Source organism: Meleagris gallopavo, chromosome 28 (assembly GCF_000146605.3).
Source record: "Meleagris gallopavo isolate NT-WF06-2002-E0010 breed Aviagen turkey brand Nicholas breeding stock chromosome 28, Turkey_5.1, whole genome shotgun sequence".
Lineage (NCBI taxonomy): Eukaryota > Metazoa > Chordata > Aves > Galliformes > Phasianidae > Meleagris > Meleagris gallopavo.
Window position 1 is genome coordinate 472365 of NC_015038.2, and position 14732 is coordinate 487096.

Genomic DNA, 14732 nt, shown 5'->3' on the forward strand with positions numbered 1-14732 from the left:
CGCGGGGGGGTTGCAGGGTGACCTTGGCTGCGGGACCGCTGGTTTTGCCCATCGCGGTTTGGCTGCGTGCGTTCAGCCGGGAGCCGTCACTGCCCGGGGTGATGCTTTCCTTGCAGGGTGACTGCCCCGGTGCAGTGCTCGGTTTTAGGGACCCTTTGCATGCCGGCTGGAGGCACTGAGTGCTCTAAGGACGTTTCCTGCACCTTGCAGCTGTGCTGGGGCTTGGCGGAGCTGGGAAGTGCTTGGAGAGCTGGATCCCTGGAACATGGCGGTTTGGGGGTGTTGGGTTCCCCCAACCCTGTTCCTATTTAACGGGAGTTCTGTGCATGCCAACACCCTGAGCCTCCGTGTGAGGTCGGGAGACCTTTTGGCGTCATCCCCGCTGGGCTGGGCGGAGCTGCAGAGACCCACCTTGGGCTCAGTCGCATCCAGGGGTGCAGCTCCCCAGGGCTCTGCCCCAGCTCCGTGCCGTGCTGGAGTGCTGTCTGCTGCAGGGATGGTACCGAGAGATGCTAATGTGGGGTAGTGGAGGAGCTTTGCTTTGTGTTTTGGGGATTTCTGTCCCGGTGAGAAATCCCCAGAGCTGGGTTGGTGGTGGGGGATCTGCGGAGCCGGGCAGCCCCGTGGCACTTCCTGGGCACGTGGTTGTAATTAAATCCCTTCCTGGGCAGCGGTGCTCCGCTGCAGGGATGCAGGGGGCTGTGTCCGTTCCGGTCCCTGTGTTTGGGAAGGCCAGCAGGGGCAGGACTTGGATCTCGCGGTGCCCTGCCGGGGTCTGCAGCGGCTGTGGGATCTCACGAGACGTGGTGGGGGCCTCTGCCCCGGGGCCGGACTCTGCTCGCCCATCCATGAATCTCCGCTGCATGACAACAGCTGTGCTCCTGGGGACCGTGTGGGGTGGGGCGGCTCATCCCGACCCCCTGCCATGGGGATGGGCATCCACTGTGCAGCCCTGCAGGAAGCTGTGTGTGTTTCCCGGTCATGTTCTGGCTCCCCTGGGATTTCCAGCTCAGTGACCCCAGCACCCTTCATTTCTGTCAGAGCTCACTCCCCAGCCACGGGTAGGGGTTTGCAGACCCCAGCCCAGCACCTGGTGCTGTGCTGCAGGACACTGAGCTAACTTGGCTTGCTGTGTGGCTCCGCCCCTGTGTTTGGGTGTCCCTGGACCCCAGGTGGCAGAGATGCTTTGCGGGTGCCATCCCTGCCTGCCCTGTCCCCAGGGCTGCTGTGTCACTTGTGTGATGCTTCTCAGTTCCCCAGTTACTGCTGCTTGTTGGGCTCCTGCTTTTCTGTGATGCCGGTGCTGCGGTGCAGACTCTTCTGCTGAGGACCTCGCAGCTCTGCTCCCTTCTCCACCACTGCTTCTCCCTCCCAGCCCAATTTGGGGCTGGGGGGACCTCGCTGACCTACTGAGCCGTTGACCTGAAAGGGGCTGTGCTCACCCTGCTGGAAGACGCCCGTGCTGAGTGACAGCCCTGGAGATGGGCTTGTGCACGCTCCGCTGCGCCCTCGGCACGGAGCAGCTGTTGGGGCACACGGAGGTGCTGCGTCCCTGCGGGCGCTGGGCAGCCAAGGAAGGGTGGAGGCTGCAGGGTGCTTGGATGGTGTGCTCCGTGTTTGGTCCCTGCCCTTTCTGGGAATCTTCCCGACCCTCTGGGTGGGACCGCTTGCAGGGGGCTCGGTGCCAGCCCCGGTGCAGGTGGTGGCCCCCCGTGCTGCCGTGTCCGTAAAACATCTCTCTGGGGCCTTAGTGGGGAAATCGTGGGGTTTGAAGGCTCTGCCAGGCTGGGCTGCAGCCATCTGTGGCTGCCAAGCGTCGGCTCCCTGCCAGGCTGATGGGGCTGAGGTTGGAGCCCTGGCGTGGAGCGGAGCCGGTGGGTGAGGGGGGACGGCTGGGCCGGGGGTGCTGACGCTGGCTGTGCCGTTGCAGCTGGGATGAGAGCAGCTCCATCAGCAGCGGCCTCAGCGATGCCTCTGACAACCTCAGCTCGGAGGAGTTCAATGCCAGCTCCTCGCTCAACTCCCTGCCCTCCACCCCCACGGCCTCGCGCAGGAACTCGGCCATAGCGGTAGGTGCTGCCATCCCCTCCGGGCAGTGTGGCACCGCGTGGGGAAACCGAGGCACGGCAGAGCCATGGCGCGGTGATGCGATGGGGCTGTGAGCACCCGTGGGTGCTGGTGCCCCCCATCCCCTGGTGCAGCCATGGCTCCGTTCTGCCCGCAGCTGCGCACCGACTCTGAGAAGCGCTCGCTGGCAGAGAGCGGGCTGAGCTGGTACGGCGAGGCGGACGACAAGGCGCCCAAGAAGCTGGACTACGACAGCAGCAGCCTCAAGATGGAGCACGGCTCCTCCAAGTGGCGGCGGGAGCCTGCAGAGAGCTGCGAGGAGGGTTCCAAGGGTGGAGAGCTGAAGAAGCCGGTCAGCCTGGGCACCCCTGGCTCCCTCAAGAAGGGCAAAACCCCACCGGTGGCAGTGACCTCTCCCATCACCCACACGGCCCAGAGCTCCCTCAAAGTGGCAGGTGAGGCCGGGATGGGGCACGGCAGGGCTCCTCTGGGGGGAGGGGGCGGGGATAGATGGGAAGATGGGAGGTTACAATTAGATATGGGGGGAAATCCTTTAGTCATAGCATGGTGAGGCCTTGGCACTGGTGCCCAGAGCTGTGGGTGCCCCATCCCTGGAGGTGCCTGGGGCCACGGACGGGTCCTGGGCAGCCTGAGCTGAAGGGGGCACCCAGCCCACGACAGGGATCGGGGGCTGGGTGATGTTTAAGGTCCCTTCCAACCCAACTGTTCCTTCCTCTCTGCCATCTCTGCTTTTCCATCTCCATTGCTTCCCTCAGCTCTGAATTGTTTTGCACCTAACTGTCCCTCAGACCTCCCCGCTCACTCATCCTTCCTTCCCCACCAGGCAAACCCGAGACCAAAGCCACTGATAAGAGCAAGCTGTCTGTGAAGAACACGGGGCTGCAGCGCTCCTCCTCTGACGCCGGCCGCGATCGCGTGGGCGATGCCAAGAAGCCGCCCTCGGGTCTCACGCGCCCCTCAGCCTCCAGCTCCTTTGGCTACAAGAAACCGGCCCCGGCCACCGGCACTGCCACTGTCATGCAAGCCGGGGGCTCAGCAACGCTGGGCAAGATCCAGAAGAGCTCCGGTATCCCCGTCAAGCCGGTCAGCGGGCGGAAAACAAGCCTGGATGTCTCCAACACGGCCGAGCCTGGCTTCCTGGCCCCGGGGGCTCGCACCAACATCCAGTACCGCAGTCTGCCCCGGCCGGCCAAGTCCAGCTCCATGAGTGTGACCGGCGGCCGCGGCGCCAACCGGCCGGTCAGCAGCAGCATCGATCCCAGCCTGCTCAGCACCAAGCAGGCCAGCATCACGGTGTCGCGGCTCAAGGAGCCGTCCAAGATCGGTGCTGGCCGTGGCGCGCCGGCCCCTGTGAACCAGACGGACCGGGAGAAGGAGAAGGCCAAGGCCAAGGCCGTAGCGCTGGACTCCGAGTGCGTGACGCTGAAGAGCGTCGGCTCTCCCGAGAGCACCCCCAAAGCCCAGGCCAACCTCCCGCCGGCGGCCAAGGTGGCTGAGCTGCCCCCCACTCCCCTCAGGTATGACTCTCCCAGCATCTTCTAGAATCATAGAGTCATTAGGGTTGGAGAAGACCTCTCAGGTCATCAAGTCAAACCATCAACCCATCATCACCGTGCCCACCCATAGAGTCATTAAGGTTGGAGAAGACCTTTGGCTCACCAAACCCGACCCGTGCCCACCGACCCATGTATCTCAGTGCCGTATCTGTGCTTTACTTGAACGGGGTCCTTTGGGATGTTGCACCCAGTGCCTGCTCTCACTTTGTCTCATCCATTTTTTCCCCCAGAGCGGCTGCCAAAACCTACGTGAAGCCTCCCTCATTGGCCAACTTGGACAAGGTCAATTCCAACAGCCTGGACTTGCCCTCCTCCAGCGAGCTGCATCCCCCACACACTGCCAAGCTCCAGGACCTGCACCCAGCTGGCGGGCACCTGACACCCTGCTTCAGCCCCAGTCCTGCTCCCATCCTCAACATCAACTCGGCCAGCTTCTCCCAGGGCCTGGAGCTCATGGGCGGCTTCAGCGTCCCCAAGGAGGGCAGGATGTACCCTAAGCTCTCTGGCCTGCATCGCAGCATGGAGTCCCTGCAGATGCCCATGAGCCTGCCCAGTGCCTTTTCGGGGGGCAGCACCGCCACCCCCAGCCCTGCCGCTGTCCCCCCTGCCAGCACAGAGGAGGAGGAGGAGGCGGGTGAGCTGGGCTGGAGCGGCAGCCCCCGGCTTGCACACCTGGACAGGTATGGGCAGAGGGTGGGCAGCAAGGCTCAACTCCATAACCCAATCCATCGTTATCCCCCTCTGGCGTTTGCTTGCTTCGGAGGTTCATTCTGGGGGGAAATGTGCATCCCCCTCCTGTCACCCAGCCCCTAGCTGCCTCGTCACATTCCCCGTCCATGCAGGGAGGTGACTGATCTTCCCTTCCCTTCCAGCACCAACCGTGACAGGAACACGCTGCCCAAGAAGGGGCTGAGGTAAAAGGGTCCACATGGCTTTTGGATGGCGCGGGGAGGGTGGAGGGGTGTGCAGAGCACCCAGCAGTGTGGGGCTGGCTGTGCTGCAGGGCAGGCGGGCAGGAGGTGGGGAGGTGTCCGCACCGTCTCACTCCATGCTCTGCTCCAGGTACCAGCTGCACTCCCAGGAGGAGGCCAAGGAGCGCCGCCACTCGCACACTATTGGAGGGCTGCCCGAAGCGGACGATCAGCCGGAGCTGCCCTCACCCCCTGCCCTCCCCATGGCTCTGGTTGGGAAGGGTCCGCTCACCAGCATCGGTCAGTGCCCACCTCCTCCTTGTGCCGGCCTGGGTCCCTCTGTGCCCCGATGCCCCGGTTCATTGCTGGGACATCCCCCTGCTCCAGAGCCCAGGGTCAATGTTTTGTTGTTGTTTTTGGCACGCCCAGCTCTCAGCATCCCATTCCTTTTGCCCCACCGAGGTTCTGGGTTGTGGCTGGGCGCCAAGGGCTTTGCTTCAGGGCATCTGACTCATCCTCGGTGCCCTGCCTGCTCCTCTGCGGGTGCACAGTGGAGCCTTGCTGTGTTCTTGCTGGGACCTGTGTGTCCCAGGAAACTGGGGGACTCAGGCAGAGGGATTGGGGCTGGCAGCAGGTGATGGGGTGCATCCCTACTGCACCCGGAGGTGACGGCCTCCAGCACAGTGGCACTAGCTGTGCCCAGCTTGGTGGATTTCTCAGCTCCATGTTCACCAGGAGGCATTGCCTCGGGTACAGCTTACCAGTCTTCCCTGCGTAAACCTGCTTTTTAGCTTTCCTCCCATCCTCCTGCTTTGGGACTGCAATCCCTGCTTCCTTTCCCCTTCCCGGCTCCCCAGGTCCACTTCCAGTCCCGCTTCCCCATCCCAATCCCCATGCCCGGCTCTGACCCCTCCTCTCCCCTCCCTTCTCCTTGCAGTGAGCCCCACTGCCACCACCACCCCGCGGATCACCCGCTCCAACAGCATCCCCACCCACGACTCCACCTTTGAGCTGTACAGCACCTCCCAGATGGGCAGCACCCTCTCCCTGGCAGACAAACCCAAGGGCATGATCCACTCGGGCTCCTTCCGGGACCCTGTGGATGACGGTGAGAGTGTGCTTGGGATGGAGGGGCTGTGGGGCTCCCCAGGCCCTCACCACTTCTTCTGGGCTCTGCTGGAGGGGCTGCTGCATCCAGACATCAGCATCAGCGCAGTGCATCCCAACCCACGCAGGTGCTGCTGGGCAGGTTGGAGCCCTGCTGGGTGGCTGGAGGTGCCCGGTGGCCTCGGGTTGGCACCGGGGATGGGGAACCCAAGCATCCAGCATGGGTGGCAGAGCCTCAGGCTCAGTCAGAGCAGGTGGAGGGTGCTCCCTGCCATGTGCCCAGGCAGGAGGATGCTGGCCGAGTGCCGAGGAGCGGGCGGTGTCCTGCAGCACTGTCCCCACTCCAGGCTCTTTGCAGAGCCCCTGTGGCATTATACTGTGCCTTTAACCCCAGGCAGCACTCAGTCTCTTGACACACTGGGTTTTGCTGTGTTGCAGTTCATGGATCGGTGCTGTCCCTGGCCTCCAGCGCGTCCTCCACCTACTCCTCCGTAAGAGCTGCCGCCGGGCTGCGCCTCCTCATTGCATGGCTATGGGTTGGGGGACCCGGGGGGGAAAATGATGCTGAGCTATGCGGGGGGCTCCGTGCATGTCCTCTGTCCTGTGCTGAGCCTGTCTGCGCCTCGCTGCCCTCCTGACTGCCTGCCTCTGTCTGTCTCTCTCTGCCCTCACGCTGCCAGGCTGAGGAGAAGATGCAGTCTGAGGTGAGCCTGTGCCCAGCGCTGCTACTTGGTCCCCACCCACAGCCAGTGTGAGCACACGGCCCCTCTCACCCCTCTGCTCTCTCCTTGCAGCAAATCCGCAAGCTGCGTCGTGAGTTGGAGTCCTCGCAGGAGAAGGTGGCCACGCTGACATCCCAGCTGTCTGCTAACGTGAGTTCCTGCGGGATGTGCGAGGCTGATGCTCACCTCCACTCTGGTTCAGCTCAGGAGCTGACCTGCCATGGGCTCTGCTCTGGGCTCCTCTTCTTTGCCCTGGGAGGAGTCCCCTCTGCTGCCCCTTGCCACCTGCACCGAGGAACCCTGGGGCTGCAGATGCTCACCCTTCTCTCCATCTCTCCCAGGCCAACCTGGTGGCAGCTTTTGAGCAGAGCCTGGTGAGCATGACGTCCCGCCTGCGGCACCTGGCCGAGACTGCTGAGGAGAAGGTGGGTGGGTGCTCAGGGTGCTGAAGCTGTGGGTGCTCTGGGAATTCTCCTGCACCACTGGGATGCACTCCGTGACTCCTGGCTCTGCTCCTGCAGGACACGGAGCTGCTGGACCTGCGGGAGACCATCGATTTCCTGAAGAAGAAGAACTCGGAGGCCCAAGCTGTGATCCAGGGTGCCCTGAATGGCACCGATGTTGCGCCCAAAGGTAAGGCATGGTGGTCTGCTGGCCACCAAGGGGCTGTGACCTCAGGAGCCCCTGCTGTGGGATTAGGAGCCCCTCATGGGCTCCTCCTGCCTGGAGCTGGCATCGGGGTTGAGCGAGCTGTTTGGGGTCCCTTGGGCTCTTTTCCACCCGGGGTTCCCAAAGTCTGTGTGTCACAACCAGAGCTGTCATCACAGGTCTTGGTGCTGGTGTGTGGGGAATGGGATGGTTGTCCTCCCCCAGATCTCCCCTCACTGGGCCTGTTGCCACCAGTATGTTCCTAGCTACTCATCTTGGCTTTATTCCCACGAGTGCTTAAGTGTTTCTTACCTCCAGGTCCCACTGTGGGTGTGGGGTGCTGGCAGGGAGGCAGCCTGGAACCTGAGGGGAGCAATGTCTGCTCTGTGCATGTCCATGGTTGTCAGCACCTCATGTCCCCTTCCTGCGTGGTTTGGGTGGGCCAGGGGGAGAAGGGACGGGTTGCAGGGTGGGTTGGGAATATGTGATTGCTCTGGTTCTGGATAGATGCAGTTTAATCGCTCCCTTCTTGGTCTGCCTTCCCTTGGTGGCCCCAGAGCTGCGCATCAAGCGGCAGAACTCCTCCGACAGCATCTCCAGCCTCAACAGCATCATCAGCCACTCCAGCATTGGCAGCAGCAAAGATGCCGACGCCAAGAAGAAGAAGAAGAAGAGCTGGGTGGGTTGGGCAGGGGGGAGGTGGGGAGAGGGGGTATGGGGTCTGCGTGGGCTCAGCCCTATGAGCCAGCTACACTCAGTCTGTTGTGACCTCGTGGTGTTGGTCCCCTCTGTCCCCTGGGGACAGCACTGGCGAGGAGCACATAGCCACCACGGGATTGTCATGTGCTGCCTGGGGCCAGGACTTCCCCAGCTCCTCCAGGAGTTTTCCAGCTCTTGTCCCGTACAGCTGCTCCTTGTGGTCTCTCCCACCTGTCAGCCCTGCGAGGAATTGGCCTGGGGCTCTGCAGGCCAGGTGGCCCAGAGTTGGATGCATGATTAAGTCTCGCTTTGTTTTGTTTCTCTTCCCCCTATGCTGACCTCATCCCTTTTTTTCCAGGTGTATGAGGTAAGTCCTGTGCTGTGCCCTCCACTCCATGCTGTGCCTGCTCTGGGTGCTCGCTCCATTTCATGGGAAGGCACTCATGACACAGAGCATCCCATCCCACTGGCACTAACCCCAGGGCTTTGTGCTGAGCATGCCTTGGTTGCTTCCTGCGGTGTCAGAACTCAGGGAAGAGCTGAACCACCTGGGCAGCTTGGCAGGGATCCCTGGGGCGGGATGGGGACCCGTCCCATGGATGGTGTCTGTTCTCTTCTTGCTTGGGGCAGGCATCACAGCCATCCAAGGACAGCCCCGCAAGGAGACACTGCAGCCCTGATTGGTGTGGTGCTGCCCTCATTGGGCTGTGCACCAGGTGTCATGGTGCCCAGGGGCCCACAGCTCCTCAGCTGACCCCAGTGGTGACCCCCAGCCTGCCAGTGGGGCTGAGTTGCTCTGTTCCCCTCAGGGCCCATGTAGGTCCCGCTATATTATTGTCATAGCAGAGCCAGGCACTCAGCTTGGTTTTTGCACGAACCATTCCATCCACTCCATTGTGACATTTTTGCTCCTGGGAAATGCCACTGCTTAGCTTTTCCAGAGCCAGTGGGAAGTGGGCCGCATCCTGCCCGCTCTCCATCCCCTTCTCCATCCACCTCCCACTGGAACATCACCCCCCCAGGGGGATGCAGTATGAGCTCAGTGTCCCAGAGGTGGGGTGTGTAAGCCATGGTTTGGCCCCTGCACAGTGTCCCTCTGTTCTCTCCAGCCTTTCCCACTCATCTGTCTGCTGCTGTGTGTGTGCTGTGTGCATGCTGCATGCCCACCCTCGTGCCCCACACCTCCAGGAGGACGCAGAGGGGCTCAGGGGTCCCAGGACCCAGCTCTGCAGCGGCTGGGTGCTGCAATGTCCTGCTTGCTGGTTTGGCTGCTGGGTGACTGCCGGAATGGAGTCTGCTCTTTGGGATGGAGCAGGATGTTGGTGCAGTGCCCCAGTGTGGGTGCTGGTGGGGGAGCCTGGCTGGGATGTGGGTCCTGTGGTTGGTGCTGGTTGGGGTGGTGGCTGTGCAGGGTGGTGGTAGCGAGCAGTCCTGCCCCAGTGGTGGTGCTGCTGTCACTGGTCCCAGTTCAGACTGCCTGTGGGCATGGGCACGAGGCTGGGCCAGGACTGTGTTTGCGGGGCTGTCTCTAACAAGAGTGTTTCTGTCTCCTGTAGCTGCGTAGCTCCTTCAACAAAGCCTTCAGCATCAAGAAGGGGCCCAAGTCGGCCTCGTCCTACTCGGACATTGAGGAGATCGCCACGCCGGACTCATCAGCCCCGTCCTCCCCGAAGCTCCAGCACGGCTCCACCGAAACCGCCTCGCCCTCCATCAAATCCTCCACCTCCTCCTCCGTGGGCATCGACACGGCTGAGTGCGTGGTGCAGGGGAGCAGGGCTGGCTGTGGGGTGGCTGTGCCCCCGCCCCAGCCCTGAGCACACCTCGGTCTCTCCCTGGCCCAGGCTCTTCCAGGCGCACGGTGAGGGCGAGCCGGAGAAGAAGGAGGTGTCAGAGCGTGCGCTCGGAGCTGTGGGAGAAGGAGATGAAGCTGACGGACATCCGCCTGGAGGCCCTCAACTCGGCCCACCAGCTGGAGCAGTTGCGGGAGACCATGCATAACATGCAGGTGGGGGTGGCTGCGCTCCCCAGAGCCTTGTGGCTCCTGGGCACTGCCAGCACACGGCTGCTCACCCGGCCCGTCCTGCTCTTCTTCCCCCAGCTGGAGGTGGATCTCCTGAAGGCAGAGAATGATCGGCTCAAAGTGGCTCCGGGGCCCTCGGCGGTGCCAGGATCCATTCCTGGCCACATCACCAGCACGTCGGCCTCCTCGTCGCCGCGGCGCTCGCTGGGGCTCTCCCTGGGCCATGCCTTCAGCCCCAGCCCCGGGGGACGCCGGTAGGGCTGGCGGAGCTGCCTGTGCTGATGGCTGTGCAGGGTCTGGCTCAGGCTGGGTGTACTCAGATCCCCCGACTCTGCTTTGCCCCCAGACATGTCTCCCATGGACGCCGTCAGTGCTGGCACCCAGAAAGATGAGCTGACGCTGAGGATCGTGGTGCGCATGCCACCCCAGCACATCATCAAGGGGGTAAGCGTGGGCTGTGCGGGAATCCCGACCTGTCCCTGTGGGGCAAAATGCTGTGCTCCAACCCCACACACCTCTGCCTTGGCTCCTAGGACCTCAAGCAACAAGAGTTTTTCCTGGGCTGGACCAAGGTGAGCGGGAAGGTGGATTGGAAGATGCTGGATGAGGCTGTCTGCCAGGTCTTCAAGGTAGGAGCATCGTGACTCCTCTTCTGAGAGCCTTCCTTGTGCACTGCTTCTCCGTGCCTGGGTCCTGACTGGGGACTCGGGGAGCTGCTGAGCGCTGCTCGCTCTTTAACAGACCGGTCTTTGTCTTCATAGGATTACATCACCAAGATGGATCCTGCGTCCACGCTGGGGCTCAGCACTGAGTCTGTTTATGGCTACAGCATCAGCCACATCAAGCGGGTCCTGGACACGGAGCCGCCGGAGCTGCCGCTGTGCCGCCGGGGCATGAGCAGCATCGTGGTGACACTCAAAGGTCGGTGAGCAGAGAGGCTCCACGGCTGTCCCGTCCTCCCTCTGTCCCCTGGTGCCACAGGGTGTGAGCGGGACACTCATCCCTCCCTGCAGGCTTGAAGGAGAAGTGCGTGGACAGCTTGGTGTTCGAGACGCTCATCCCCAAGCCCATGATGCAGCATTACATCAGCCTCCTGCTGAAGCACCGGCGGCTCATCCTCTCGGGACCCAGCGGCACCGGCAAGACGTACCTGACCAACCGCCTGGCCGAGTACCTGGTGGAGCGCTCGGGCCGGGACGTCACCGAGGGCATCGTCAGCACCTTCAACATGCACCAGCAGTCCTGCAAGGTGAGGGACTGTCCCCATCGGCGCCGGTGCTGCTGTCCCACTTGATGCTGATGCCATACGTGATGCTCCGTTGTTTGCAGGACCTGCAGCTGTACCTCTCCAACCTGGCCAACCAGATCGACAGGGAGACGGGCACGGCGGACGTGCCCCTGGTGATCCTCCTGGACGACCTCAGCGAGGCGGGTTCCATCAGTGAGCTCGTCAACGGCGCGCTCACCTGCAAGTACCACAAATGGTGAGAACTCTGCTGTGTCCCCATCCAGCACAGCCTCCTGGAGACGGGGCGGCACGGCCACGTATGTGCCTGGCTCTGCTGCGGCTGGGAGTGATGCAGGCTGCTTTTTCTCATTGATCCCATCTCTCACTCAGCCCCTACATCATCGGGACCACCAACCAGCCTGTGAAAATGACCCCGAACCATGGTCTCCATCTCAGCTTCAGGTAGAATCATAGACTGTTCCAAGATGGAGGAGACCCGTAAGGATCCAACTCCTTAGGATTATACATCCCTGGGGAGCATTCCTGTGGGCTTGGGGAGGCCAGAGGCTGTCAGTCCTTGCCGCTGGGCAGTCCCAGGAACACGTACTGTGACTGGGGAGCCTGATGAGGACCAAGCCCCGTGCCTTTCCCTGCCATCCTAGAAGGGTCTGATTGCCTCAACCCTGGGCTTGGGCCATGTGGGGGTCCTAGGAGCCTCTCCTAAGGGTCCGAGGACCATGAAAGGGCTGGGGAGGTACTGTGGTACGTGGACAGCCCCATCCCTGAGCACCCCGGTCTCCCCCAGGATGCTGACCTTCTCCAACAACGTGGAGCCAGCCAATGGCTTCCTGGTGCGCTACCTGCGGAGGAAGCTGCTGGAGTCAGACACAGATGTCAACGCCAACAAGGAGGAGCTGCTGCGTGTGCTGGACTGGGTGCCCAAGCTCTGGTACCACTTGCACACCTTTCTGGAGAAACACAGCACCTCCGACTTCCTCATCGGTATGGCCAGGCTCGCCTTTCTCTTCTACATCTTCTTCTTTGGGTGCAGCTTTGCTGGCACGGGGCAGGTGGCTGGAGCCAGAGAGCCCAGCTCCCATCTGTACTCTGCCTCCTCCTGCAGGTCCCTGCTTCTTCCTGTCCTGCCCCATTGGAATTGAGGATTTCCGGACCTGGTTCATTGACCTGTGGAACAACTCCATCATCCCTTATCTGCAGGAGGGGGCGAAAGATGGGCTCAAGGTACCCGGCGCATCCTGGCGCACGAGGACACAAAACCAGGGCCCAGCTCAGAGCTGGTGGCACCTGGGGTGTGCTGGCACAGCGGTCCCTTGGTGGGGGGGTGAAGGTTTGGTGTGCAGGTGCCACCTCTCTTGCCCTCTGCCTGCAGGTCCACGGGCAGAAGGCAGCCTGGGAGGACCCCGTGGAGTGGGTGCGGGACACCCTGCCCTGGCCATCAGCACAGCAAGACCAGTCCAAGCTGTACCACCTGCCCCCGCCCACCATTGGACCCCATAGCACTGTCTCCCCCCCGAGGAGCGCACCGTCAAAGACACAACGCCCAGCTCCCTGGATGCGGACCCCCTGGTATGGCTGTGGTGTGCTGGGAAGGGGGTGGGTGGTGCTGGTCGGGGGAGAGCAGCATGGAGCTGAGCATTGCTTTCCCAGTTAGTTTTTGGTGTAAAAACCTTGAGTGGGTGATGCAGAAAAGTTGGGTCTTCCTGGTGGGTGCAGGATGCTGGCTCCAGTGGAAATCATAGAGTCATTAAGTTTGGAAAAGACCTTTGATAACATCAAGTCCAACCACCGCCCCATCCCCACTGTGTCCCCTCCGAGAATCATAGTGATCCTTCCAACCTTAATGATTCCGAGATCACCAAGTCCATCCCTCAGCCCATCTCTCCGTGCCCTCTAGCCACATCCCTCAGTGCACCACGGCCCGTCCCCCTGCGCATGCTGAGCCATAGGCATCAAGGCCAGCTCACAATGGTGGGGGGAAGGGTTTGCAACATCTCCAGGCTTTGCTTTACTCTCTAAAGTACCCCACTTCCTGGGGTGGGCTCTTCGTGAGGGCAAGGAGAGCTGGGCTGTGTGCCATGCACTGCTCCCCACAGATGGCCATGCTGCTGAAGCTCCAGGAAGCCGCCAACTACATCGAGTCTCCGGACCGTGAAACCATGGTGGATCCCGACCTGCAATCGACTCTGTGAGGCACGGACATGCCGGCCCAGGTGCAGGGGGTGGCCACCGGGCTGCCCTCCTCCTCCTCTTCCTCCTCCTCCTCCTCCTCTTCCTCCGGTAGCCTGGAGCGCAGGGCTGGGGCTGGTGAGCGAGCGGTGAGGAGCGGGGCCCTGTGCAGCTCTGCACAGCGTGGGGAAGCTCAGCTCTGCCGTGGGGGAGTGCGAGGCTCCATTTCCCCACCCCTCTTTGGGGGTAGGAGAATCCTGGTTTCTCTCCTTGGTTTTTCTGTCTCTATTGCAAACTCTCGGGTTCTGGGGCCGCTGCGGCCAAGCCCCCGCTCCAGGGAGCTGCAGGATGGGCCCTGCGTGGGGCAGGGACCCCGTGGGAGCCCCCGGGCTGGAGCTGGGGGGTGGGAGGAGCGTGTGCCCGTGTCTGTCTGTCTGGCACCGTGCTCCCGCTGCTCTCTTTGTACATTCCTCATTTAACCTGCTTGGCAGCCGCTGCACCCAGGACAACCTAATAAACCCCGCTTCGGTTATTTTATTTTATTATTCCCCCCTCCCTTTTTCTTTTGACCGAGTCCAGACTTTGCTTTGCTCCCTTTTTTGTTCTGATTCTTCGCTCTCCCAATCCTGGGCCCGTGCTCTGGTGCCCATCGCTTCCCCTCCCCTGAGCAGCTCTGCTTCCTTTTGGTTTCTTTTGCAGCTGTTGGTTCCACCACTCCCCTTCACACACTTCCGTCACACAACTGGTGCTTACTGGACAACCTCCAGTCCCCAAATCCACCTCTCCAGTTGCCTCATATCTTGGCTGGGATGGGTCTTGGCAGGTGGTGTAGTCGGGTGCACCCGGAGCGCCCCTTTGCCTGGAGGCCCCCTCCCCAAAAGCACAAGGCAAAGTCTGGCCTTGGGCCGGGGGCTGCCAAGGGTCAGCACGGTGCCATGGGGCAAGGCATGGCAATCTGCTCCTTGTCCCCTGTCTGCTGCTGGGGTGGGTGGCACGGGGACAGAGCCGTGTCTGAGATTGTCCCCGTGCCTCTGGCTCACCACTGCCCTGTGGGGTTTCTTGACCCGCCCTGTGGGGTTTCTTGACCCACCCTGTGCCCTCCAGCCGCACAGTGCCCTCTCAGCATGGGCTCTCCATACCCACACTGGTGCTTTGGGGACATCCAGCTGGGGCCACGCGTCCCCTTGGCCCTATGGTGCAATGTCACAGGCGCTGCTCCCTGCACTGCCTTAATCCCTGTGGGTAGGGGGCACGCAGGGCTGGAGGGGGAGGGGGGCGGGTACAGTCACGGTCTGTATTTGATGCCTCCAAAGCCAGCTGGGATGGGATGGGATGGTGCTTCGCTGAGCACTGCCCAGCTGGGGCCACTGCCTTTGGTCCCTTTAGTACCCTTAACTTCCCCTCCTCCTGGTCCTGCAGAGGGCACAGCACCTTTAGGGGAGCGCTTCCCCACGGCTGCTCTGCCCCACACTGCCTTCAGGGACCCCCCACCTCCCTGGGGCTCTGTGCCCCCCGCTGCCCTCGGTGCTCTCCTGCCCGCGCAGCCCTCCCGCGCGGCCCCATGGT

The 14732-nt window shown here is 62.3% G+C and overlaps 1 protein-coding gene across 1 annotated transcript; it reads left to right on the plus strand.

The window, feature by feature from the left end:
• Positions 1-1910: 1910 nt before the first annotated feature.
• On the plus strand, positions 1911-14008 carry NAV1 (neuron navigator 1; the record flags this gene model as incomplete). The annotated part of the gene is given in 29 exon segments (XM_031557007.1): positions 1911-2069; positions 2225-2522; positions 2912-3605; positions 3875-4324; positions 4517-4558; positions 4707-4855; positions 5493-5663; positions 6101-6153; positions 6343-6366; positions 6457-6534; positions 6726-6809; positions 6906-7017; positions 7590-7711; positions 8090-8098; positions 9288-9488; positions 9547-9624; positions 9626-9736; positions 9830-10005; positions 10072-10195; positions 10285-10380; positions 10513-10672; positions 10765-11000; positions 11081-11235; positions 11370-11441; positions 11785-11981; positions 12103-12221; positions 12370-12502; positions 12505-12566; positions 13094-14008. Coding segments are annotated over 29 exon segments (4461 nt in total), but the record flags the coding sequence as incomplete, so codon positions are not given.
• Between the last annotated feature and the right edge of the window lie 724 nt (positions 14009-14732).